General features: G+C 50.4%; 1 protein-coding gene across 10 annotated transcripts in view; it reads left to right on the top strand.

Moving 5' to 3' along the window:
• The window catches only part of FAM193B (family with sequence similarity 193 member B), a 31,996-nt gene extending 8,636 nt beyond the window's left edge, over positions 1-23,360 (top strand). For 3 of the 10 annotated variants that reach the window (XM_035015313.1, XM_035015329.1, XM_035015347.1), the window contains 9 exons: positions 5,846-6,088; positions 6,899-7,127; positions 8,350-8,737; positions 11,671-11,872; positions 12,792-13,031; positions 19,070-20,090; positions 20,240-20,315; positions 21,134-21,231; positions 22,977-23,360. In XM_035015313.1, coding sequence (XP_034871204.1) covers positions 5,846-6,088; positions 6,899-7,127; positions 8,350-8,737; positions 11,671-11,872; positions 12,792-13,031; positions 19,070-20,090; positions 20,240-20,315; positions 21,134-21,230 — 2,496 coding nt within the window. In that variant the 3' untranslated portion in view covers position 21,231; positions 22,977-23,360. Of the gene's footprint in view, positions 1-3,578; positions 3,693-5,845; positions 6,089-6,898; positions 7,128-8,349; positions 8,738-11,670; positions 11,873-11,947; positions 12,683-12,791; positions 13,032-19,069; positions 20,091-20,239; positions 20,316-21,133; positions 21,232-22,976 lie in introns of those variants that run through there. The other 7 variants (XM_035015337.1, XM_035015330.1, XM_035015316.1 and 4 more) reach the window with 6 other exon arrangements.
• The last annotated feature ends 2,845 nt before the right edge of the window (positions 23,361-26,205 follow it).

Genomic DNA, 26,205 nt, shown 5'->3' with positions numbered 1-26,205 from the left:
AAGAGCTTTCTTTTGTTGATTTTATCTATTGATATTTACCAAATTAAGTATTAAAACTGAGAAAGCTTAAAAATATTTTGTTGACTAATTCATTTAAGAATAACAGTATTAAGCCTATCATGTTAACATGAATAATTTTTTAATGAAAATACATTTTCTTTTTTTTTTTTTTTTTTTTTTTTTTTTTTTTTTTTTTTTTTTTTTTTAAAGATTTTATTTATTTATTTGAGAGAGAGAATGAGAGACAGAGAGCATGAGAGGGAGGAGGGTCAGAGGGAGAAGCAGACTCCCCACCGAGTAGGGAGCCCGATGCGGGACTCGATCCCGGGACTCCAGGATCATGACCTGAGCCGAAGGCAGTCGCTTAACCAACTGAGCCACCCAGGCGCCCGAAAATACATTTTCCAAAAAAAAATAATAATAGAAGAATGGTCTCATTTTCATTGTTGCAAATGTCTTTGTCTGGCTTAATAAAAAGAAGCTGATGCTCATATATGTTCCTGTATCCTGTCTGTTGCAGTACATTGTTTTGAAGTATATTTTTCAAAAATCTAGCCCCAAACAGATAATGTAGTTGAAAAAGGGAGGAGTATTTTAATAGCCTTTCCAGGTGATTGCTGATATTCTTTGCAATATGGAATCTGAGACTGTGTCAATGAAGTCTTCGTACTCATTTACATTAAAAATCTGTTCGTTTATCTAGCACTTTGAATGGATTTTTTTTTTACCAATGCATGATTCTAAAACATCATGCTTTGCTCATTTGGAAAATAGGTTCACTGAGTTATGCAGCTCTCCCAAGTGTTTTTCCATTTCATTTTACAGTATTAAAAGACTACATTTGTTAACATCACCACCATTTTCACCAGAAAAGTCTTTAAGTATTGGGAAGCTGTTAAGTTCATGATGAAGGATACAAAATTCTAATTTTCAAATTTCCAAAATTCTGATTTTTGCCTGAAAGCTTGTATTTTGTCATTGGCCACAAATAAAAAGATGTTTTCCTTGAAGTGATGGGCTCATTTTGTTCATTTTTTGAGAAAATGTCTGGCAGTTTCCAAGTCTGAATAACCAGTTTGTCAGTCATTCTTTCAAGTAAAAATGATGTTCCATGAGAAAAACTGGCTTCCTTTTCCTTTGATTTTAACTACTCTTATCCAGGAAAATCTAGAATACTGTATGTTTCTCAGGCCAAGACAGAAAGGTCTTGGGCCTGGTCAGGTGAGGGAGCAAAGATAATGATTTTAATGACTGCACATGCCAGCCCCCTGGGCTGGGAGTGGCCACAGTCTAGGGTTCACCTGGCTCCTTGACTGCCCTGGGGATGTGCATGCTAAAACATGGATCCCCTGTGTGAGTAATCCCACACTCTCAGAGATGCTGATTTTGCCTAGAGTGAAGCAGAATTTAATCTTGGAGCTTTTTTGAGCAGATCCCAAATCTAGAAAACCCTAGAATCTTTCCTTGCTCTTTCCCCCATCTTATACTTAGGACTAGACCTTTATCTGGAGAGGCTCTGAAATTTAAATTGAAGTGAGAAGGAATAATTGTTGCCCAGGGCTGCTGGGTTTAAGGATCAGTTCCCTAGGCTTTGTGATGAAGAAAAATGGTTGGGTTTTTCATTCATTCGATAAACATTTATTGTTCATGTTCTTGTGTGGGAATACTGTGCCTGATGTTAAAAATGCAGCTTGAGAATAGCTAGTTGAAAGCCTGAGTTGACTTCGGGGCATAAGGGATGATGATTGCCAGGAATTTGAAAAATGGCAGGAGATTGCAGTCAAAGGGAATTCTGAACCAAGAGCTTTTCTCTGCGAAAGCAAAAATTTGCAGAAACAGTGGTAGTACTGACTGAATATAACATCTCCAGGTCTCGGGATTCTCACCACCCTCTGGCAGTAAAAATGAAAATGTCAGAGAAAAAACTCCCCAGGCCCCACCAGGCATTGTATTCAGGGGCAGACACCAAGGCTTAGGATTAAAACAGCTTTGGGAGTAGCCCCAAGAATTGCGGCCCAGAAAGAGCTCAGGTATACCAAACTCAGGACAGTGAATAACTAGATTCCAATGTAGCTTTTTATTAAGAACAGAATGGCCAAAGGGCCTAGGTAATAGATTGTCTACTGCATGGAACCCTTGGGCTAAGTTTTGCATCTCTAATGTCACTTAATTCTCTGAGCAACCTTATGCAGTGTAGGTAGTATTATCCCTGCTTCAGTTAGGACCTAATTAGCTTGCCAGGCCCTGTGTTTTCTCCCTCTAACTGGAAAGACAGCCTGTCCTGTAAATTTGCTTCCATTGATGGCTAATCTCATTTATTATGTGGACCAGTTTGGCTCTAGGAAGGGCCACATTATTTCCATGAATGAGGCCATCTCATTGTAATCCCCAAGGAATGTGATCTTCCACTCTTCCACACTTGAGATTGGAACCATCGAGGTGAAGGTCCAGGGTAGGGAGATGGCCTTTCTCTGTGAGAAGCAAAAATTTCAAAATTTCAAGCAATGTCTTGCTAAGCTGTACTGCCATGGTGATATTTAACAAATCTGATTTAGCCAGTATGTGCCCAGCTGATCCCATGCCCTGTGCTACACTGTGAGAGATCCAGACAAGAATCAGACCTGATGCTTGCCCTCTAGGAGCGCAACCTAATAGAAGGGACAGGAAATGCAGGTAAATAAATAAAGTGGAAGGCACAGATGCTGTAAGCAAGGCATAATGTGCTGTGGAGATATGAGGAGGGGAGAGGAATTACAAGAGGGACTCCCTGGGAAAGCTTGGATGAGGTTGGGTTTAAGCCCTGCCCAGCTACTTATTGGTAAACTTGGGAAGGAAGGGGGTTTGAGGCAGAGGATCCCCGTTAGCAAAGGCATGAGGTAGGGGTAGGAGAGTACAGAGAATATTTGGGGAACTTAAAGAATGACTTTATGGGGTAGAGGGCGGAGATTAAGATGTCTGAAAGTCACCTTAAATTCATTCCACATGAAAGATGGTTGCATTCTTATAAAATATAGTGACCGTATTTTCTATGTTTTTCAAGCCTAGTCCTGATTTTAAATGTTTCCCATCACTCCCATCATATTCATAATTAGTATCATATGTTGAGGCAACATATTATGGGCCTGGCACTGGACTGGGTGCTTTGTCCATTCCATGTTCACAGCCAACCCTACAAGGTAGGACTTAATCCCGTTTTACAGATGAAGAGACAGAGACTAGAACTTGCCCAACATCCTATAGCTGCTAAGTGGTGGAGGCCCAAGATGAGTGCCAAAGCCAATGTCATTTCCACTGCACCCGGTGCCTCCCACAAGTACTTTGGCACTAGGTACAATCACACTGATCACACGTTCAACTTACAAAGAATTCTGTATATGCTTTTAAAAGAAAAAAAAAAAACACTTAGTGAACATTGCCATATATGTTATACACTTGATATCTTGGTTGTGCCAAAACTATATATACTGTACATCACAGGCCATACAAAGAATTTCAGAATAATTTTACTCAGACAAGATTTTCCTCTTATGTAGTAACTTTAGAACCTAATACCCAAATGAAATGAAACTCTCTTGTAGCAAAACTACACGTCCTGGTGTTTTCCTTAAGAATGTGGTCACCATCAGCACAGGGAAAGGGACTTGGATGTTGGCCTCATCTCCTCCCTCTGGAGTTACTATGGCACCTAATAGGTATGAAAAGTTTCCTGGGTACACTTCTCAAAAAGGACTCCTTGACTTCTCTGAATACCATCCTTCTCCATCAATCTCCCCCCCCCTTTCCATGAGATACCACTAGTGGGTTAGAAGCTCTGTCCTTTTACAGTTGCAGTTAAGCAGCTGCCTTGTCCACTGAAACGTTCCCTTGACAGAAACTTTTTAGGCAGTATCTCACATAGGTTCCACATATAGGATTTCTCTCTCTCTGGTACTCTTTTCCAACGTCCTTGTTCTTCCCCAGATGTTTCATTATGCTTCTGGTACTATTTGGTTCCTTTCTTTTTCTAGAAACCAGAGACCCAGATCAGTGTAATTGTAACATTACAGATTTAAGGATACCCTGGTGCCAATTTATTGTGAGAAGGTGATTTTATTCGAGAAAGATGATGGCATTTATTTTCATGGTAGGATGAGGATGGTACCCTTATTTCTTTGCTTAGGCCTCTGCAAATACCTGCTACCTAGTGGTGGGTAAGTTTGGAAGGTATATCAGTTAATACAACTATTGCATGTAACAAACCACACCAAAACTTAGTGGCTTAAAACAACCCTATTTATTATTTCTCATGAGTCTCTGGGTTGACTGGGTGTTTCTGTCGATCGGGGCTGGCTTGGCTGATCTTAGCTGGGCTTACTCATGTATGTGATCCACTGGCCCATCAGCGAGGAAGACTCAGATTTCTCCACACGTCTCTCACATCCCTCCAGCAGCTAGCCCCGTCATGCTCTCATGGCAGGCAGAGGTGCAAGAGGGAGCAAGCCCAGCCATGCAAAGAAGCAAGTAGAAATGCATACATACTTTTCAACCTTATGCTGGCAGCAAATTTGCTAACATCCCATTGGCCAAAGAAAGTGACATGACCAACCCCAGTGTCAAAGAGGGTTCTACGAAGTTACAGAATAGCCCTGGAAGCCGTGGCATTCGTGGTATAGTGGTGAGCATAGCTGCCTTCCAAAGCTGCAGAAAATAGGAAAGCCACTAATTGGGGTCATTAAATGTAATCAGTCTCCCAATCAGTACCCCTCAATATGACATAAAAACCTGTAGACTTATATTTCTATGTCATTTGTCCTAGAAGGAAAAAAAAAAAAGTCCAGGTAATAATTACTGGGTATTGGGCCTATGCTTTGAGCATGCACGGGGCTAAGCACTTTCCCTGTTTATGCACTGAGTCTCGCATCAACTCTGCAAGGTAGGTAGGGAGTCAGAGCTCAGGAAGTCTAATAACTTGCTCAAGGTCACCCAGCTAATGTGTGCTCAGGCAGGCATTAGAATGTGGCTCAGTCTGACCCCCAAAGCCCAGGTCTTTTCACCATACCTCACTGCCTCTCGGAAGCACCAGGGTCTGTTTTATCCTTTCTCCAACTCAGTTTTCTATTGAATTAATGCTTTCTGATGAATTATGCAAACCCCTCCACCAAAATGCTGCTGTGATCGTAATGGAATTGTGTGGCTTTTGGGAAAGCCACGCGTTCTCCCAAACTCAACATTAACTGAAAGGATCTCCCCAACCCCCAGGTGAGGATTGGTCTGTGGACTGCACAGACAGCCCAAGAATTGTGGCCTCTCCTAGACATACCAGAGAAGGAAGGGGACCTTCCTTTAACCTTTGTAGGGCATTTGAGCATGAGCTTTGAAGTCAACCGGAGTTCAACTCCTAATTCAGCCACTCACTAGCTCTGTAACTTTGGGCAAGTTACTTAACTTCTCGAAATCTGTTCCTTCGTCTTAAAAAAATAGAATAAGGGCACCTGGGTGGCTCAGTTGGTGAAGCGACTGCCTTCAGCTCAGGTCATGATCCTGGAGTCCCGGGATCGAGTCCCGCATCGGGCTCCCTGCTCAGCAGGGAGTCTGCTTCTCCCTCTGACCCTCCCCCCTCTCATGCTCTCTCTGTCTCATTGTCTCTCTCAAATAAATAAATAAAATCTTAAAAAAAATAAATAAATAAAAATAAAAAATAAAATAACACCTAGTTTGCAGAGCTATTACAAGGACTAAAATTATGTATAGAAAGTGCCTAACCCAGTGCCTGGCATATAATAAGTGAAGTTATTAGTATGGTTAATACTATTTCTAAGCAGAGCCTTTCCCCTCCTGGGAAACCCTGTTTCTGTCTGTTGGACAGGTCCCCCCCACCTCCACCCAGTCTGTGCAGACTTGCTGCCTGCTATGTCATCGGGAACGCAAAGGCTGGGAAGAAGGCCCTTCCCAAAACGGACTGGTGTTGCAGGGTGAGAAGCTGCCCCCTGACTTCATGCCAAAGCTTGTCAAGAATCTCCTAGGCGAGATGCCTCTATGGGTCTGCCAGAGTTGCCGAAAGAGCATGGAGGAAGATGAAAGGCAGACAGGTCGAGAGCATGCAGTGGCGGTAGGTAACGGCTGAGAAGGGGGTCCCTGAATGCAGGTGGGCTGCCTGCCCAGAGGCATCAGGCTGTTGAGCTGTTCCTTCCCTGCCCTCTCAGGTGGCGCTCCTCCGGCAGCCCCTGCACCCAGGCACTGAGTGGCTGCTGGGCTGTGTCCACACAGCAGTAGCAGCTTGGGTTCACACTCGGGGCAAGAACGGAGAGGCTGCAGGCAGCCCCCTTGCCCCTGAGGAGAGCCTGTGCGGTGTGAGTGCCTGCTTGTAGGTACTGTCGATGGAGATTCTGCCCCTTCTGTGTCACCGTGCTACCTTCAGCCCTGTGACAGCTTAAAAGCCAACCAGTATGTGACGGATGGCAAAGGTTGGTTTGAGGGTCGACCATGTGCCTCAGTTAGAAGGAGCCATCTAAGTGGCATCTCCTGAATCACAGCAGTCAGACTTTCCTTGGTTCTCATTCCCCTCCAGCCCCTCTCTTTTACCCCAGGATCATGTCAGCTTCAGGACTTTTGACTTAAAGACCCTTCCTTTCCTTGGCAGCTCTCAGGACTCCCCAAAGGCCCACAGTTGACAGGCAGTCTGTATCTCTACCAGTCTCTCTCACCAGTATCCACACACTTCACTTTACTGGGAGCATCACTGCCCCTCCCGGCAAAGGCCTGATCCATGTCTGCCCGTGCACCTGGAGTTGTGGGAATTGTACTTTGGCCATGGCACAGGGCCTGGAGGAGGAGGTGCTCCTGAGTAAGCTAAGGCAGCAGCGGGTCAGCTCTCATGTTTGCTGTTTTACCATGAGCCTTTTTCTTCCCCCTTCTCCAGATCTCCTTGTCACACACATCCTGCAAATCACAGTCTTGTGGGGGTGACTCTCATTCCTCTTCGTCCTCCTCTTCATCGTCCTCGTCCTCCTCCTCCTGCCATGGGAACTCAGGGGACTGGGATCCCAGCTCCTTCCTGTCAGCACATAAGCTTTCAGGCCTCTGGAACTCTCCGCACTCCAGTGGGGCCGTGCCGGGTAGCTCACTCGGGAGTCCTCCTACCATCCCTGGTGAGTCTCTGAGCTCGGGAGAGAGCCAGGCCACATAAATGTAGAGAGCTATGTTTTTCTAACCACTTCGATAGACAAATCAGGTCAGTTATTAAAATAAGTAAAAGAGGAACTGTTCTGATGGAAGCAGGGGGTACCTAGCCCTTGGCTGTCTCCATGGCGCTCCTTTCCCCAGAGCTCTGAAGTTGAAAAATATTGTCATTGGCTCTGATAGCTTTCCCTTCAGATTCAGGAGGGGACGTGGTAAACATCGGCTGAACAGAAAGTGGAGTCTGGGAGGGTCCTTAGGACACTCAGCCACCTGAGTGCTCCTTTGGACATCAGCCACCTAACACCTGACCCCTGCGGCAGCACAGAGGACCCGGGTGCTTTGTCTTCCTAGGCCGCCTTTTCTCCACCTAAGGGACACGTATAAAAAGCACAAGAAGTTGGTGGCACAGACTGCCAGGATTATTAGCCAAGTTCACAGCTATATAAGCCTTCTTTACACCCTGAGTTAACCCTTAGATAGCCAAAGAAAAAGTCTTAGGTTAGTGAGGTACTATGTAAATATTCATTACTATCTATTTCTAAATTGAGGGCTTGAGATTAGTATAACACTCTTAGGTTAACTATACTGGAATTAAAATACATAAGAAGATGAATAAAAAATTGAGGGCCTGAGTTCTCCACAGGGGTGCTGCTCCCCTTTGTGAGAGTTGAGTTGTGAGAATGGAGTAGAATTCCATTTATTTTGATGCATAAGCCAAAGAAGACTCATCAGAGCCTCTTCCCACTTCTCTGATATCTGGGGCCACCTGGGAGTCTGGCATGCCCTGGCTGCCTCAGTCCTCATGGCCCAGAGGCAGAGCTTTGGCCTGCTGCTCCACTGGCTTCTGTAGACCCTTTCCTGGGCCTGAGGAATGCCTACAAGCACGCAAGTCCTAGAGAGACCCCAAGACACAGAGCACATAGCCCCTGTTTGTGCCACAGCAGAGGTGGTGTGGCCTTCCTGGGTCCTTCTCTTAGATCTGGGGTCCTCAGGTCTGTCCAGCCAAGTTGCTCCCTGCAGGGAAAACTCTCCAGCCCGAGGTACTGCTAGACTTGGTCCGCAGTGCTGAGAGGCTGTCCCCAGGCAGGTTCCCTCTGATCACAGTAAGCAGGATGTTGTGACAGTGAGCCCTTGGGCTTTCCTTCCCAGGGTCTTGGCTCTCACTCTGACCCCCTTCTTCACCATCCACAGGTGAGGTTTTCTCTCTCTCGGAGCACCACCGGCACTCAGACCTCACTGCTCCACCCAACAGCCCCACTGGCCACCACCCCCAGCCAGCATCGCTGAGCCCATCTCAGCCTGGATCCTTCGGCTCACCACCCCACCCGCACCTGCTGCCTGCTGCCCCGGCAGCGCCTTTCCCTGCCCAGGCTTCAGAATGCCCTGTTGCCACTGCTGCCGCCCCCCACACCCCAGGGGCATGTCAGACCCCCCACCTGCCCTCCACCAGCATGCCACTCCTGAAGATGCCTCCACCATTCTCGGGGTGCAGCCACCCCTGTAGCGGGCACTGCAGCGGGCACTGCAGTGGGCCTCTCCTTCCACCTCCCAGCTCTCAGCAACTCCCTAGCACTCACAGGTAAGTAAGTGGCATGAGGGGCGTACTCCCTGCTAACTTCAACCTTGAGTTCGGAGAAACTTTACAAACCATAACTTTGGGGTAGAAATTAAAGGGGAGACTCTAGGGGCGCCAGAGTGGCTCAGTCGGTTGCACATCCAACTCTTGGTTTCTGCTTGGGTCATGATCTTGGGGTCCCAGGATGGAGCCCCACATCGGGCTCTGTGCTCAGCACAGAGTCTGCTTAAGAGTCTCTCTCTCCCTCTCCCTCTGCCTCTCCCCCCCACTCACGCTCTCTCTCTCTGTAGGATAGATAAGTAAATCTTAGAAAATAAAAAAAGGGTAGACTTGGTCTTTTGTATAGTTTTTACAGTCATAAAAGAAGTAAATGTTTATTGTTTTTTAAAAAACTTGGAAAAATTCAGAGATGTCTAATGAAGAAAAAATTTCATGACCTAAAGAGAAACTTTTTTTTTTTTTAAGATTTATTTATTTTGAGAGCGAGAGAGCACATGTGCGCAAGCAAGGTGAGGGGCAGAGGGAGAAAGAGAAAATACACAAGAAGACTCCCCGCTGAGCACAGAGCCCAACACAGGGCTCAATTTCACAACCCTGAGATCACGACCTGAGCCGAAATCAACAGTTGGTTGCTTAACTGACTGAGCCACCCAGGTCCCACTAACGATAAACTTCTACCACTGCAGTATATTTTGTTTCTGATGTTTCTGTATATAAATTAGGTCCATGTTTATACATTTTTGTGGTAATTATTTTTTAACATTATATATCATTTTCCCAGTTAAAATTCTTCAAAAAACTTTCAAGTGACTGCAAAATGTCTTATTGTATACCTCTAGCATAAATTTATCATTCCCTATTTCTGGACATTGGGGCATTTCTAGTTTTTGTTTTTAAGATTTTATTTATTTGACAGAGAGAGAGCACAAGTAGGCAGAGCGGCAGGCAGAGGGAGAAGCAGGGTCCCCGCTGAGCAGGGAGTCCTGACGCGGACCTTGATCCCAGGACCCTGAGATCATGACCTGAGCCGAAGGCAGACACTTAACCAACTGAGCCACCCAGGAACCCCGGGGCATTTCTAGTTTTTAGCCACTAAAAACAAGGCTGTAATAAACATCCTTGCACCCAAATCTGTATTTGAGTTTGGAATTACAGGCTTAAGGATTCCCTGAAGTAACTCTAATAGAAACTGAAGAAGTTTATTAATGTAGATGTGGAAGATAAAATTCTTTGGAGAAGATAAATGTGTATTTTTGTATTATAAATCAGATCTGTGTTTAGTATGCATTTATATTTTCTTATTCTAAAATCCCACCATCCCAATACCACCACTGTTGGCAGTTTTCCCTGCAGGTCTTTCCCACACGGTAGTGATGGTGTCTATAAAGCTTACAGTTTTTTGTTGTCTTGTTCCACTCAGCATTCATTGTTTGGTTCCTATGTGGTCTTCTGGACCTCAGCTGAAGGCTAAAGAATATTCTCCATAGTGTACTTCACTGTTTTCCAGTTGCTGATGATTTATGTCATTCCAGTATTTTAATACTGTAAATAATCTCTCTAAAGATGTCTTTGCCTAAAGCTTTTTCCCTCTTTTGGGTTTTTACTCCTTGGAATAGATCCCTCAGAATGAAAAAGTTCTCAGTTTAAAGGATGTCAGGATGTCTTTTTTGAGGATTCTTAATACAAATGAAAAATTGCTTTTCAAAGGGCTCCAAATTGATGTAACCACCAATATTAGGATGCTAGGTTCTTCATATTCTCAGGAGCAGTGGGTATTTTAATTTTGCTAATGTGGGTGAAGAATGGTCAATTTGGATTAAGCTTCTCTGAGTACCACTGATAATGGTCCCTGCCCCTCCTTTTCTACTCCTTGCTCAACAGCCAAGCCGCCTCATTGCTCCTCATCCTGCCCTTTCTCCCAGCTCCCACCCCATGTCCCCAGCCCCAGGGCACTCCAGCTTCTGATGGCCAACCCAGGGCTCTTGCTCTTCTGGCTCCAGTTACGGGACTTTGTGGGCCCAAGTCTTTTCTTACCCTGGAAAAATAAGCTATATTACATGATGCCCCCAGTGCTTCCTAAAGTCCAGAGGCAAAGCAGTACAGTGGGAGAGCATGAGCTTTGCACACAGGCACAGGCTGAGTCCTAGATACTCCTTGGCAAAGCAGTTAAGCACTCTGACCCTTAAGTTACTTCCACTGCAGGATGGGGATAGCAACATCTGTTTTGCAGGACTTGGGAGACACTTAGAAATGATATGCTAAATAGAGTACCAGACCCAAACAGTTAAGTAGCTCTTAGAGTCGGGCCCACAAAGCATATTTACTTCTCTAACTTTAAGGCCCCACACTAAGGCAGCTCCACCAATGGGGGCAGACTCCGTCTAAGAACCTTAGATGATGAAATTGACCTTGTCAGCCTCCTTCGGATGCTCCAGGAGAGCCATCAGCCCACTAATCTTTTTGGATACCTGCTCATTGAGCACCTGCTGTATACACTGTTGTTACGCTGCCCACTGGGACCCAAAAATAGAAGTAACAGTCCCTGCCCTTAGGGAATGCACAATCTGGTCCCAGAAACAGGTGGGCAAACAGACCGTCAAAGTAAAGTGTGATCTACAGTAGGATAGGGAGGTATACACACCCACTCTGTGACCCTCCTTCCGAGTCCAGGAGGGTCACACAGTGGGTGCGGGCATGGGAGACATAAGGTTCCTACCTTTCCAGAATAATGCCATTGAGCTGGGCCCTGAGGGACAGTGACCGTGTTGGCCCTGTTCTTGTGAGAGGCACCGATATGGTGTGACTGCCTTGGCTTTTATGGGATGAGGCAGATGAAGGGTAGTCCGCGCAGCAGTGGTCATCAGAAGCAATGCGTCCCCTGCTGCAGCCTGCTCCTGCCCTCCCTCACCTGTGGGCTTCTCTCTCTCCCGCATCAGCAGGGACCCTGGGTGCAAGGGGCACAGGTTTCCGCACAGCGGCCTGGCCTGCCAGCTCCCCCAGCCCTGCGAGGCAGATGAGGGCCTGGGTGAGGAAGAGGACAGCAGCTCAGAGCGCAGCTCCTGCACCTCCTCCTCCACTCACCAGAGAGATGGAAAGTTCTGTGACTGCTGCTACTGTGAGTTCTTCGGCCACAATGCGGTGAGTGAGCCCACCCAGGCCAGAGAGGGCTGGGGGCCAGTCAGGGTGAGCCAAAGGAGCACCTGCTCTCCCCAGAGACCCCCTCCCCCCACCCATGGGTATAGTAACCACACTGGGACCCTCTGAGTCCTCACAGCCTGTGTCCGCTCGCTTGATCCTTACAGCACACTTGTGAGGTAGGGATTTTTAAACACCTTGCTACCTTTGCTCTTTTCATGGTTTCTCCTTAAGATTGACTTTTTTTCCTTAGGCAGAAGGAAAGGAAATGGCAGAGAGAAAGCTATGATTCTGATGAGCATGCATACGTGTGTAATCACAGAGAAGCGAACACTTGTGCGTGATGAAGGCAGAGTGGAAGCAGAGGCTCTCGGTCCCCCAGGCGTGAGCCAGCGAGGGACGGGCCATGAGCACAGACGGCACCAGGCAGGAGGCTCAGGGCAGAGTACGTGCTGTCTCTGGACAGAGGGCAAAAGCAGCTCAGAAGTCTCATAAAGTGAAGAGGAAAGGGCCGCCGGCTAGGGTAGAGCAGTTGAGGACAGAAGAAATGAACGTAATTACATTGTTAGTCACCTTTAAGCTAAGGGTTATTATTCTCATTTTAGAGATGACAAAATCGAGGCACACAGAGACTCAGTGACCTGCCCAAGGTCATACAGCTTCCAAGTGACAAAGCCCGGGCTCAAACCTGCTTTCCTCGCTCCCGAGTCAGTGTGCTCACAATGCTGTTACGTATCTCCCACTCCCTCCGCCCACAGCTGCCTCAGCTCTGGGCCTGGCCGAGGCTGAAGCCACTTGGCCTTTGTGGCTATGGTAGGAAGAACGGTTGTCTGGCTTCTCACCACACGTTCGGTGCCAGCGGGTGGGAGTGCTCCGGGCTTCCCAGGCCCAGGGTGTAACGTCAGCACCTCCCCTCCCCCAGCCACCCGCTGCCCCGACGAGTCGGAATTACACAGAGATCCGCGAGAAGCTCCGCTCGAGGCTGACCAGGCGGAAAGAGGAGCTGCCCGTGAAGGGGGGCGCCCTGGGCGGGATCCCTGGGGAGCCCGCCGTGGACCACCGAGATGTGGATGAGCTGCTGGAATTCATCAACAGCACGGAGCCCAAAGTCCCCAACAGCGCCAGGGCCGCCAAGCGGGCCCGGCACAAGCTGAAAAAGAAGGTGGGTGTGGGGGGGGAGCCTAGCTCTACCGCCTCTCCTCCCTGAGGAATCTCTCACCCCAACCCCCCAAGACTTGTGGGGCATGAACAGTGCTGGCTGCCAGAAGCCTTGGCACAGCTTACTGCTATGGGAAGGTCTGAATGCATTTGGGAGGCATCAGGGTCAGGGAGCCTGGGGCCAGTGATTGGAGGAAAGACGAGTCCTGGCCTCAGAAGCTGCTTGCTGGATTCCTCAAAGCACAGGACTTGCTTCAGTCAGTCAGTCATTTATTCATTCAGCAAACACTTCTGCAAATACTGAGAGCCAAAGCATGATGCAGTTAAGTTCTTACCCCGGAGAAGCTCAGTCCAGTGGAGAGACTGACACAAAACCGGACGAGCTCATTAGCATGTGACAAGCCCTGGGATGAGGAAAGCCCCCATCCTGCCTGGGCACGCTGGAAATGGCTCACCAAGAGGCTGACTTGAGAGCTGAGTTGCAGGGAGTGAGTTCAGTTTCATCAGGAGAGTCATTCTGGCAACAGGCATAGCACATTCACAGCGGTTTGGCGTAGCCAAAGCTCAAATAGAGGAGAGGCAGGACAGCTAGTAGAGGTGCGAAAGGGCCTCAGAGGTCCCGCTGAAGAGTTTTGACTTGATCCTGTAGCTGAGGGGGAGTCACTGCAGGGCTTTTATCAAATCTGCATGCCACTATGACGTTGTGGCAATATGGAAGGTGGCCTGGAGGGGTGACACTCCCGGAAGGGATACTGAGGCCCAGGGAAAGCTGATTGATGGTGGGTCTGGAGCAAGGGAAGCAGACATGACTGGCTTTGGTGATCTGATTGTGGAACAGAGATGAAGAAGTCAGGGATATCTTCCAGGTGATTGCTTGGGTGACTGGCAGGATGGTGTGCCCTTCACCGAGCAAGGATGGGATTGGCAGAAGACAACAGGATTCAGTTGGGGAACATTGACTCAGAGATTCTCAGGAGACCTCCAGGTGGAGATGGAGGTGTGGGGCTGGGAGTTGCCAGCTTGGAGATGTAATTGAAGCCATGGGAATGACCCAGCCCATGGGCTGAGTGAGCTCAGAGGGCTGAGGAGAGAACCCAGTGAGCTATTCCTGGGCAGCCCTGCTCCCAGGCAAGCCCCAGGGCTTGGCAGCTCGTCCCCTGCCACCTCATTACCTCTTCACCTGCCTGCCCCCAGCTGCGTCTGCACAGCGCCACACTCAGGAGCCCAGCAGCGGAAGAGTTGGGTTTGACAACCAGCTAGCTCCAGGTCCTGGGTGGTCAAACAGCCCTGGTGCTCTGGAAAGCAGCAGCAGTTCTACATCTTTTTCCAGCCCAAAGGACAAACCGGGACCCTTTCCCTGCAGCCTGAAGTAGTGAGCCAAGGGGTCCCACTGCTGCCTTCAGAAAGTGGTCAGCACTTTCTTTCTCCCATCCAGTGTTGCCTGACCAGAAGTGTCCAGTGGGCAACAGCGGTCTCTTTAGCCTTCCCTGGCTTCTTAAGGCAGTGGTTCCCAGTTAGGTCCCAGCGAGCAGGCACACTTTGAAGTTCCCAAGCCTGGTGTGCTTTCCATAAATCTGCGCCCACACATCCCTACCCCTTTGCTGGTAATGCCAGTAACAACTCCTCTCCCCTCCTTTTCCTCCTGGCAACTTCCTTCAGACTTCCTCAGGTAACTCCTTCCACGTTACTGCCACTGTACCTCGCACATCTCTCTCAGCTGCCATTTCGCACACTCCATGCACTCATTCAGAAACTTGCTGCACAGCTTCTGTCTGCCCAGTCCAGTCTAGAGGCCAGAGTACAACACAGCACCAGACAGTTGCAAGGTCATGTGATAGGCAGTCATTGTTGTTGTCTGTTTATGCATCAGCCTCCTCTCCAGTGTCCTTCCTCTACCTCTCAGACTTAACCACAGTCTGGCTGTCCACCAAAAACACAGCTTCCCCTGGGAGCCATCCAGTGGAGACTGCCCATTCTCTCCCACCTCAGGAGACCAATAAAGCTGAGTATCTTTCTGCTCCCTTACACCATTTCCAGACCGTGACTGTCTGTCCCTCATGTACTAAACCCTACTTTGAAACTGACACTGTCTCTGTCACCTACAGTCTCCTGGCCACTCCTCTTCATCCACTGAAGGTTGTCACCTGCCCCTTTCTCCTCTTCCCAGGCCATAGAGATCCCTTGACCATCATTCACTCACTGTCTTACCAATACTCTCAATTCCTTGCCCTGTTGCCCTTCCATTTACACCCACTCAGAAAAATCGCAGCCCTGGGTTTGACCCGTCCCTGCCTCTCCCTTCCACACCTCTAGGAAAGCACTGGATCACATCTATCTGTGGCACCCAGGCCGCGTGATCTCCCTCTTGCCTGAGCCCTCACATTGCCTAGCAGGCCTCTAGTCCACTCGCTCTTCACCACTTCTGTTCACCACAGACCCTTTGTCAGACCTCCAGATTCTTCTCAAATCCCCAGGCTCTTCCCACCCCACTTTTTTAGTTGTTAGATGAGCTCACTTCTTATTTCAGCAAGGGAAAAAAAGCCAGTGAACAGGCACTCCCTCAAACATCTTACCATTCCACCTGCAGACTTTCTTCTTGTCATGAGGGAAGAGTTACCCCTTCTGCTTAAGGCTGTGCAGTTCTTTACCGCTGCCTCAGTCTTAAGCTCGGCTTCCTGCTCTGGCTCTGGCCTTTCCTGGGCTGGCTCCCATCAGCCTTTCACTGTGCCCACTATACTCTCTTTTGAAAGCAAACTGCCTTGAGTGTACAGCCTCTCTCTCTCCTTCACCTCATCTCTTTCCTCCCATCACAGCCAGATTTCTTGAAAACTGTTGTCTGCATTCACTGTCTTTCCTGTCAGCTCATTGCAAACTGTTTTCCTCTCCCTCCCCTCCACAGAACCACCAGTGACATCTTTGTGGCTAAATCATACCCTCCTGTCTCACCTCTGTCCAGTAGGCAATATCTCACATGTTGTATTGGTTTTCCTTTTCAAACATGTTCTCTTTGGCTCCCCTGTCCTCAGCCAGGTGGGGGAGGGGAAGAACAATGGGAATGCCGTGTTCTCTAGATTTCTCACCTTCTCTGACTTCTCTCTCCTTCGTGGACTCCTCTTCCTTTCCTCTGACCCTCCCGGAACCTCAAGGCCACCCCCCTGACAAAGAGAAGCTGTCTAGATAGTGTTCCTGGTTCACTAGGTCTACCGGTTTCCTCCCTGCACTTCACCTTGACAACTCCTGCTGCTACGGGGCACCTCACAAATGCCCCACTGGTACTCAAAAAAACTGAGCTTGTTCTCTTTCTCCAAGGAGGCCTGCTCTTCCTTCTCCATTGTCTGTCTAGTTAATGGCACCACCATCCACCCAGTTGCCTGAACCAGAACCCAGGGTGCCATCCTGGGAGGAATGCGTCGTGGTGATCGGGAGCAGCGAGCCTTGGAATCGGACCTCACTTTGAAACCTGGCTCTGCCACACTTGCTGGATGACCTTGGGCAAATCACTTCAGCTCTAAGCCTCAGTTTCTTCATCCACAACATGAGAATAACAGTAGAACCTAACTCAGATGGTTGCGGGAATGAAACAAAGTGATGCACAGAAAGGCTCAACAGAGTGCGCTTGGTCAGGGAAGCGGTGGCCGCGCTAGGGGTTGTCAGTATTGTTCTTGTGGCTCATCCCATCTCCCCACCTGTCCCCGAGTCCTGGCCATGAGACCTCCCAAACAGCTCAAACTACCCGCTTCTCTCCACCCTACTACTGCTACTGAAAAAGCCGTCAATGGCCAAACATTGCCCTCAGCATCAAGCCCAGACTTGAACCTGGCCTGCAGGGCTCTTCAGCCTCTGCTTAGCTTGCCCGCTTCATCTCTCCGTCTCTCCTCCCTGGCCTTCCCGCCTACCACTCCCCACCACTCCTAAAAGAAACCTGGGCTCCAGCTCCCCCTGTGAATGTTTGCATCCTGTAAAGATTATATGTGCGCATTCCCCAGTCACTTGCTCTTCCTTTTGCCTAAAAAGTGCTAGTCTCACTCTCCGGGATGATCCCAGTCACCCTCCAGTGCCCAGTGAGCTACTGCCGCCTCTGGGAAGCACCTCTGATGGCCCAGTCTGAGTTCCCAGAGCATCTTGTGCTTTCTTCCCTGTAGTTCTTGTCACTATCACTCAGAATTAAACAGCTTGTTTGCATGTCCGTCTCCCCCAGCAGACTCAAGTCCGCAAGCAGACTTCTCATGCACAGCTGAATCCCCCAGAGCCCAGCCCAGTGCCTTACAGAAACTGGTCAAGAAGTGATCGTCGAACAGGACTGAAAGAACTAGGAACTGCAGATCACACCTGGGTGTGCTGTCCCAACTCTGCCACTTTCTAGCCGTGTAACCTTGGGCCAGTTCCCTATTTGTGCCAAAGTCAGGTGTCCTCATCTGCAAATTGAGGATAATGGCGCAACAAGGGCAATTGTGAGGATTAAAAGAGACAACGTGTGGAAAGGGTCAGGCTCGTGGCACATAACAAAAAGCCTGTGTTCTGTGCTCTCCTCTCACTACCAAATCACACGTGGTTCCATGTTACTCCCTCTAACTCATTGTTTTCAGACTTCTTTGTTTAGCAGCAGAACTCTTTTTTTGCAATTGAAGTCCTGCATGGAATCTCCATTCCTAACAGAAAAAAGCTGTGCTGGTACAGGGGAGGAGTGATGTGAAGGGCCTTCCAGTCCTTCTTTTATCCCCATGGCCTTGACCTCCATGGCACAAGGCTGGAAACCCTGCTCCAGATCGAGCTGCTTCCCCACTTGAGCACCACAGTGCCAAGTCAGAGCCTCGTCAGCACCTGGGGAAAGGGACACGTGCCCTCTCAGGTGTCCAGGCAACACCGGGAGGTATATGTAGGCAGTTTTTCTCCCAAATACACCAAGGGGGACGGTAAGGTTCAGAGAGAGTAAGTGATTTGTCCAAGGTCCCACAGTGGTGGTACTAGTCCATCGCAGAGCCCTACTGGGGCACAGGGTCACCCTCTTTAAGTTGACTCTAAGGTGGTGGCATGCCCTCTTTTTCTCTCCCCAGTTTCCTTTTCCTGTTTCTCCCCCTCCATTCCCAAATCAGCTAGAAATACGTGAAATGGTGGAAGTCATCCAACCCCTGGCCCAGCACCACCATCTCCTTCCCGTGGGCTTTTGATATCTGTCTCTCGTCTCCCTCTAAAGGCCTCCTTGGTCCGCAGGTGTGTGGAGGTTGGGCAGAGGGATGGAGTGACTCGGAGCCCACAGACTTCACTTTCATTCTCCAGAACCGGGTGTGTTAACACTGACTGACAGAGTCTAGCCCCCCAGTTCTCACCTGGGCAGAGGGGCTGCTTTTACATCTTGCTGTGGGGCCCCACATAGCTATCCATTGGGCACGCTTTAGGCATGGCCTTGATTACTTGAGGCAGCTGAGTGGTGAGTGGCTTTTATACGGAATTTCTCCCTGTTCCATAGCACCCGTACACAATTCCTGCCACCCAGAGTAGTCTGACCTACCGCGGTGGTCTCACAGCCCCGTCTCACTTCTTGAAAGACCTCCCATGATGTCACAGCTTTTTTCCCCTACTACCAGCAGAATTGGAGGGAATGCCCCTGTAGCAGCCGTCTCCCTCGCTTTGCATCCCCACTTTGGTCTTCACCCCAGAATTTTTGTCTGCCTTTTGCAGATGAGTCCACTGAGACTCAGCCAGTGAATGAATTGCTTAAGTTCAGGCCTGGAAGGCAAGGTGCAATTAGCTGCATTCCTATCCCTTTGAGTCCCAGTGGGTCTTAGGCCCTAGGACTCACACTGGGGCTCTGAGTGAACAAGCTATAAAAACCTATTCTCTGTGGGTCTGTCTCCATCCCCAGAACACGCATCTGATTGCATTTCATCCTCACTCCTGCAGGGTGGGTGAGCAGGCCTGGATGGCCAAGGTCCTGCCTCTAGCCAGTTAGCTGCAAAGCTGGGCCCCAGGCTGATGTGTCAGGTATTACATTGTACCTGGCAGGTGCCAGGCCCTAGCTGAAACTGCTGCTTATATTGACAGGAAAAGGAGAAGGCCCACTTGGCAGCAGAAGCTCTAAAGCAGGTGAATCGTAGTGTTTCTGGAAGCCGGGAGCCTAGGCCTGCCAGGGAGAGGCTCTTGGAGTGGCCTGACCGGGAGCTGGATCGGGTCAACAGCTTCCTGAGCAGCCGTCTGCAAGAGATCAAGAACACTGTCAAGGACTCTATCCGTGCCAGCTTCAGTGTGTGTGAGCTCAACATGGACAGCAATGGATTCTCTAAGGAGGGGGCTGCTGAGCCAGAGTCCCAGAGCCTATCCCCCTCAAACCTCAATGGCTCCTCAGAGCAACGGCCTGACATTAACCTTGACCTGTCCCCTTTGACTTTGGGGTCCTCTCAGAACCACATGCTACGAGTTCCAGGTGAGCCAGCCCCACCGTGGACAGAAATGAGAGGCTCTCACCCACCATGGACAGAGGTGAGGGGGCCCCCTCCCGGTATCATCCCTGAGAATGGGCTAGTGAGGAGACTCAACGCCGTGCCCAACCTTTCCCGGGTGATCTGGGTCAAGACACCCAAGCCAGGCAACCCTAGCCCTGAGGAGCCAAGCCCAAAGGAGGTTCCCAGTTGCAAGCAGGAGCTGCCCGAGCCTATGGCCTCAAGTGGGAAGCCGCGGAAGGGCAAGAGACAGGGCAGTCAGGCCAAGAAGAACGAGGCGAGCCCAGCCCCCCGGTCCCCAGCCAGCCTCGAGGCTCCCAGTGCCAAGGGCCAGACCCCCAGCTCCAAGCAGCCAGGCAAGGCCCCGGAGCCTCCCAAAGTGGGCAGCTGTGCCGAGGCTGGAGAGGGGAGCCGGGGGAGCCAGCCAGGACCAGGCTGGGCTGGCAGCCCCAAAGCCGACGAGAAGGGCAGCTCCTGGCGAAACTGGCCAGGTGAGGCCAAAGCACGGCCTCTGGAGCAGGAGTCCATGCAGCCCCCAGGCCCAGCGAGGCCACAGAGCTTGCCGCAGGGCAAGGGCCGCAGCCGCCGGAGCCGCAACAAGCAGGAGAAGACGGCCGCCTCCCTGGGTGAGTGCACCAGGAACTGAGTGGTTAGCCCCCCACCCCGCCAGGCCACAGGGTGGAGGGTAGTCCTCGGTGTGGGCAGTGTTGCCCCAAGAGCATGACCCCAGAGGCCTGGCCGTGGGCACTGAGCCCTCCTGGCTGTGTCTTCCTAGACGATGTGTTCCTGCCCAAGGACATGGATGGGGTGGAGATGGATGAGACTGACCGGGAGGTGGAGTACTTCAAGAGGTAGGTGTGGGGATGCCTTCTTGCCCACCCTCACTCAGGCTCACCCTCAGCCTGACACCCTCAGAAGGAGAGCCTCTCCAGGCTCTCTCCCACCAGTCTATCTGCTGGAACCCAGGTAGCCGCTCAGCAGGACAGGCCATCTGGGAAGGTAAGGGACAGGGAGAAGGAGGCATGTCAGGCCCCAAGAACCAGGGCTTTCTCCAGCTTTATTCCCTTTGTATGTTCACTTGCACTTCCTCTGCTCTGCCTGGGCTGAGCTCTGGGCTGGAGGCAAATGAGATATAGTCTAGATGGAGAGAGAGAGCCATAAACACACAGTCCAGTGATAAGTGCTGTTGGAGGAGTAAGGGCATGGGGCTGCAGACCCAGCTGAGACGTAGGGGTGGGCAGCGCTCCCAGAAGAGGTGGGAACCAAGCTAAGATCTGAGAAGTAAGAACCAATAGGCCAGGTCAAACAGGGCCTTTGTGACAGCAGAGCTGGTAGGCACAGAGGTTTCAGGCTGAAAACAACACGCAGTACTTAGGGTTGCAGAAGGCCGCCCAGTGTAGCCAGAGTAAAATACAGCGTGAGGAGCCACCCTGTATCCCGAGGCAGTGTCACTCTCTTCATACACTGTTCCCTGGGCTCATGGGCACCCTGTCCAGAAAGCCAGCAAAGCTCTCATAACCTGCTAGACCCCAATACCCTGGAGCCACAGGGGTTGTACAGAGCTGACTTGGTTCCTTTAGTGACCAAGACACATGGGTCTAGAAGTGGGGTCCAGCAGGGAGAGGGGTACCTCTGATTATGCTTTTCTGCTCTCTCTCAAACCTAATAGGTTCTGTTTGGATTCTGCAAAGCAAACTCGCCAGAAAGTTGCTGTGAACTGGACCAACTTCAGCCTCAAGAAAACCACTCCCAGCACAGCTCAGTGAGGTATGGAGACCCCCAAGCATTGCATGTACTCCCTTTCCCCAAGTTCTGTCACCTTCTGTGTCCCCACCAGACCATTTCATGCTCTGGGGCACGGAGTTGGGCTAGTGGCTTGCCAGCCCTGGGCCCCTGCACCTCCACAGTGACAGCTATGCGCTCTGCAGACACAGGCCCCATCTCTTCTCCTGTGGCCACTCACCCCTAGGCCTCTGTCCTTTCATCGCTCCCTCCTGGGCCAGAGCCTCCTGGGAGCCCTCCTGCCTATGTTCCTGAATCTCCATCCCTGGGCTATCTCCACCAGGCCTCTACTTCCCTTACTGGCTGCCTCTCAAGTGCCTAGGCAGCCTTAATCCCCAGAGGACTGCCCCCACCCCTGACAATATTAGCCTCAGGGTTGAATCTCACTTGCCCAGCCTGGTAGGCTACCCAGGTGCTTCCCAGCTAAAGCCATGTAAGATGTGGTAGCCCCAAAGGACCAGTGAGAGGGCAGATGAGCTAGACCAAGGCCTCAGTGAGGTCATTTAGGCATGGAGGAGGTGGTAAGTGCTCTCCCCAAACAGGAGAAGCCCCATGAAGAAATTAATAGCTAAGCTGCCTCCTGAAGAAGACACCTGGCCCCCAGCTGGGCTCAGGGCTCCTCTCCCAACCACCTACACAAGTCCTTTTGTGTGAAATACTGACGTATCAGATGATGTTCTGGACTGAGAACATAACCCTGTGCTCTGTCCCTGGGATCAGGCCTTTTCTGGCTGGCAACCACACAACTGCCCTTAAAGCAACAGGAAACTGGGGCAGGTGAGCTGAACTCAGGGAACCCCGGGAGGATGTCCTCACCTGTCCTCCTCCTCCTTCTCTTCTCAGTGCCAGGACAGCTCCTCTCTGGGTCGGGCAGCAGACTTCCTGGACCCTCAGCCGAGTCTCCTTGTCCTCTTTTGGTTTTAGGATTCCCCACCCTTGGGGCTGGGCTCCCTATGGCACCTTGGGCTGCCTGGAGTCAGGACTATCTTTAGACGCACCTCAGCCCCTCTCTCTGAAGGGGCTAGGCTCCCTCATCTTTTGCCAAACTGAAATGTCCACACCCTCAGGAGCTTCTGCCAGGGCCAGGGTGCCCTCCTGCCCCTTTTGTCCACTTCCACAGGATCCAGGAGTTATGGGGACCCCAGGCACTTTGATTTGTTGCCTCTTCTTAGAGAAAAAGGGGCACACCCCTCCCCCAGCCCCGTGCCCCTCTCAGCCAGGAAACCTCATTCGGCCATCTTCTCTCAGGGATCCCCTCTTTGGTTGAGCTCTTTCGCAAAGCAGAAGATGTTTCCTCCCTGCCCCACCCGACTCTGAGGGCTCTCCATTGACCTTTTCCACCCTCCTCTGAGTGGGACTGGGAGCCCGGAGAGTGTGTGAGAAAGCAGTGCAGGCGCAGATTCGGGACCTAGCCTGGGCTGCGTACCCGGAGCCCGAGTGCGTACGCTGCCTCTCCCCTGCTGGTCAGCAGGACAGCAAAGGCCAGAGGCGGGGCTCTTAGACCACCCTGGCTGGGATAGATGTGTGCCAGGGGAGCTGTCCCCTGGCAGGGTCTTAACCTGCATCCTCTGCTAAAGGTAATCAAGGAAGTCTATTCAGTATTTTCAGCCCAGGGAGCAAAAATAGCAGGCAGCTGTTCCTACCCACGGGGATCCATGGAAACCCAGAGCCAGCGCAGGGAGGCTCAGGCAAAGGATCGCTCACGGTATGGCCATGCTCTGTTTTCTCAGCCCCCTGCCGGGTCGAGCTGCTTCAGGGTGTCCTGAGACCCCAACTGCCAGCTGAAGGTCTACAGTTTCTTCCTCCACATCCCTACCCACCTGCCCACGATCCTCCCTGCTCCTCGCCATCCTGGACCAACCAAAAGTTGAACGGATGCTGTGCCGTGCTGGGGCCCCTCAGGACCTCCGCAGAGCCGCTTCCTGGTGCTACCCAGCCTCCTCACTCAGAGCCTGGGGGCTGGACTGGCCTGTGGGCCGGGGGCTGATGGTACTGCTGGCCCAACACTGCTCTCTTTGTGTTTGGTTTTGTTTTTGTTCTTGTTTTTCAATTCTTTACTTTTGATACTGTGAAGATCTTTCCTGCAGAAAGATAAAGCAACATTTGGACACAGAGTCAGTGTGTTGATGGTTTGCTGGTCTGGGGCGGGGGTGAGGTGAGGAATGTACTCAGAAGCATTCGATCTGCCTTGGTCATTAGCCTCACTGAGCAGATATTATGTGTCAGCAGTTTGGCAGTTTTCACTTAATTCCACAACTGTTCTAAATGGGGCTGTTATCCCATTTTACAGATGAGGAAATTAAAGCTAAGGCAGGAAAGTGACTTTAGTGCACTCAGTCTGGCTGAGCAGAGTTAGAGCCTAGGCCTGTATAACAGCAGCATCTGTGTACTTTCTCCTAGTGGCAGGACTCTGGTATGTGACCTGGAACAGCCCCTTCCCCATGCCCTGTTTCCCCCTCTGCGAGATGGAGGAGTGAGACTCGGTCTCTGTGCAGCTGCTATGAGAAGGGGTCTGGGAAAGGCTTGAGGCCTTTACAGACTGCTCCTTTAGCCTGGGTTATTGACATTGTCAAGGGAAGTGGAGTAAATGGAGTTTCTAGAAATTGGATCTGACTTTCCAGTGGGAATGACACACATAGCCTAAGTACTTCAGAGTTGCAAATAATGAACCCTTCTGTAAAGTAAAGTAAACTACCTCATTCCTATCTCCCACCCCCTGCAGATCTGGTTCATAAATTCAGATTTTAATATTACAGGTTTGCTAAAAAAAAAAAAAAATGCCTCACACACACTTGTGCTCCAAATCCTTGTCCCTGTTGTCGTTTTCTCAAACTGACACTTAACTTGAGCTTATGTGGGGAGCAGTGGAGGCTGTCGCCACACAGTCACTAAGAGCCCTTTACAGAGTGTTGGGAAGCAGGATCAGAAACCATTCCCCTGGGCACCTGGGTGGCTCAGATGGTTAAGCGTCTGCCTTTGGCTCGGGTCATGATCCCAGGATCCTGGGATCGAGTCCCGCATCGGGCTCCCTGCTCCTTGGGGAGCCTGCTTCTCCCTCTGTCTCTGCCTCTCTCTCTCTGTCTCTCTCATGAATAAATGAATAAAATCTTCAAAAAAAAAGAAAAAAGAAACCATTCCCTCCCCTTTCCACCTCCTCCCAGGATGAACCCCACCATGGGCAGTCAGTGCCAGCTTCCTCTTCTAAAGAAGTTAAAAAGCATCGCCACAGGCTCAAGGCTCACAATTCCTGGTCCCTGGCCTTTCCTAATTCCCAGGGAAGTCTGCATATGCCCCTGTGAAACCTGTCTCTATACATATTATCTGTGTTCCTCTCTCCCTTCAAGTCTTGCACCAGGCTCCTGCCCTGGAGTCGAACTGGCATAGCTACCTAAAATTCTGCTTCATCATTCAAAAATTGCCTGTCTGATCAAGGAGCTGCTTTACCTACAGAGAAAGACGTGTGGGTGGCATTCAGAGCCTTCCATGCCTGGCCCCTGCCTCCCAGCACTTCACTCCAGCCACACCAGATGACCTCAGTCTCCCTCTAGGCCTGGCACCCTCAGGTCTCCCAACTTTGGCTCACATTTCCTTCTTCCCAGATTACCTTTCCTTCATTGTGTCCTGCTTATCCTTCACATTCCAGCTGAAAGGCCACTTTTACTAGGAGAATCTGTTTGCCCTGCCTTGTGATGCCTCCAAAAGGACAACTATCTGTCTTAGAATATTTCTCCTTAACCTCAAGACCCATTATATTTTTGTCTCCTCAACTAATCCATAAACTCACAAGCCAGGTTTGTATCTTGTTCATCTTTTATCTGCTTCAGCACTGTGCACAATGCCCAGCGTGTGCTGATGATAAATACATGAATGAAGGAAAAAATAGTACTGACGCATCACTCCTCTTTAAAAGTCCCCTGTGCAGGGCACCTGGGTGGCTCAGTCCTCTGACTCTAGATTTCGGCTCAGTTCATGATCTCAGCATAGTGGGATCCAGCCCCATGTCAGACTCCTTGCTCAGCGTGGAGTTTGCTTGAGATTCTCTCTCCCCCTCTCCCTCTGCCCCTCGCCCCCGCTCGAGCTCTCTCTCAAAATAAATAAAATCTTTAAAAATAAATACAAATAAAGTACTCAGTGAAGTTTAAGTTACTTTGACAGTCAGCCCTGCATGCTCTGGGCCACCCAGCCTACGTATCCAGCTTTAGCTTTGGCCACCCCCACTCCACAGGAGCCGGCCACGTGGTTTGTTTGTTCTTTGAGGAATCTACTTGCACATGGCCAGGCCTTCACTCCTACAGCACCCTCAATCAGAAAACTTCTCTTTCCTCCACTCCCTGTTCTGAGACTCTACACCTGTGGAAGCTCAGATTCAGGTCTCCTTGAAGTCTTCTCTGGTTCCCCAGTGAATTACTCTAAGCTCTATTATAGCATTTACAATAATAATCGCTCCATATGTATGTACAGACCCTCGGCGAAAAAACACTTGTCACCAGCATTTTATTTATCCCTCACCACTCTGAACATACGTGTTGTCTCACATAGATGAGGACGCCAGTCAGAGCTGCAGTGTAAGTTGATTCATTTTTCCGCAAGCCACACCCCGTCCCCGCGCCCGTGCCCGGGATGGAGGCCCGAGCGGGATCCCAGCTGGCCCTGTCCCGGAACGTGCCTGATGACGTCATACTCTGGGCGAGGCTGGGCAGCTGGCCAGCCGGCCTCTTCCGGATCCCCGGTCTCCACTTCAGGGACCTTCTTCCACCAGACTTCGTTTGAGCCTTTAGCGCATGCTCCAAATCCTCCAGCGTCCCATAATGCATTGTCTGACGCTTTGCCCTCGCCCCTGGCAACAAATGCGCAGCCGCCCAAGGGACTTTGACGCCGCGCTGCCTGACAGGGTCTCAGAAGAAAGTTTGTCCCTCTGCGCGATCCGGCATTCAGAGGTCGTTGCTAGGCGCCCACGTT

Source organism: Mirounga leonina, unplaced genomic scaffold, assembly GCF_011800145.1.
Source record: "Mirounga leonina isolate KUSES-001 unplaced genomic scaffold, KU_Mleo_1.0 Mir_104, whole genome shotgun sequence".
NCBI lineage: Eukaryota > Metazoa > Chordata > Mammalia > Carnivora > Phocidae > Mirounga > Mirounga leonina.
This window is presented reverse-complemented; position numbering and strand designations above follow the sequence as displayed.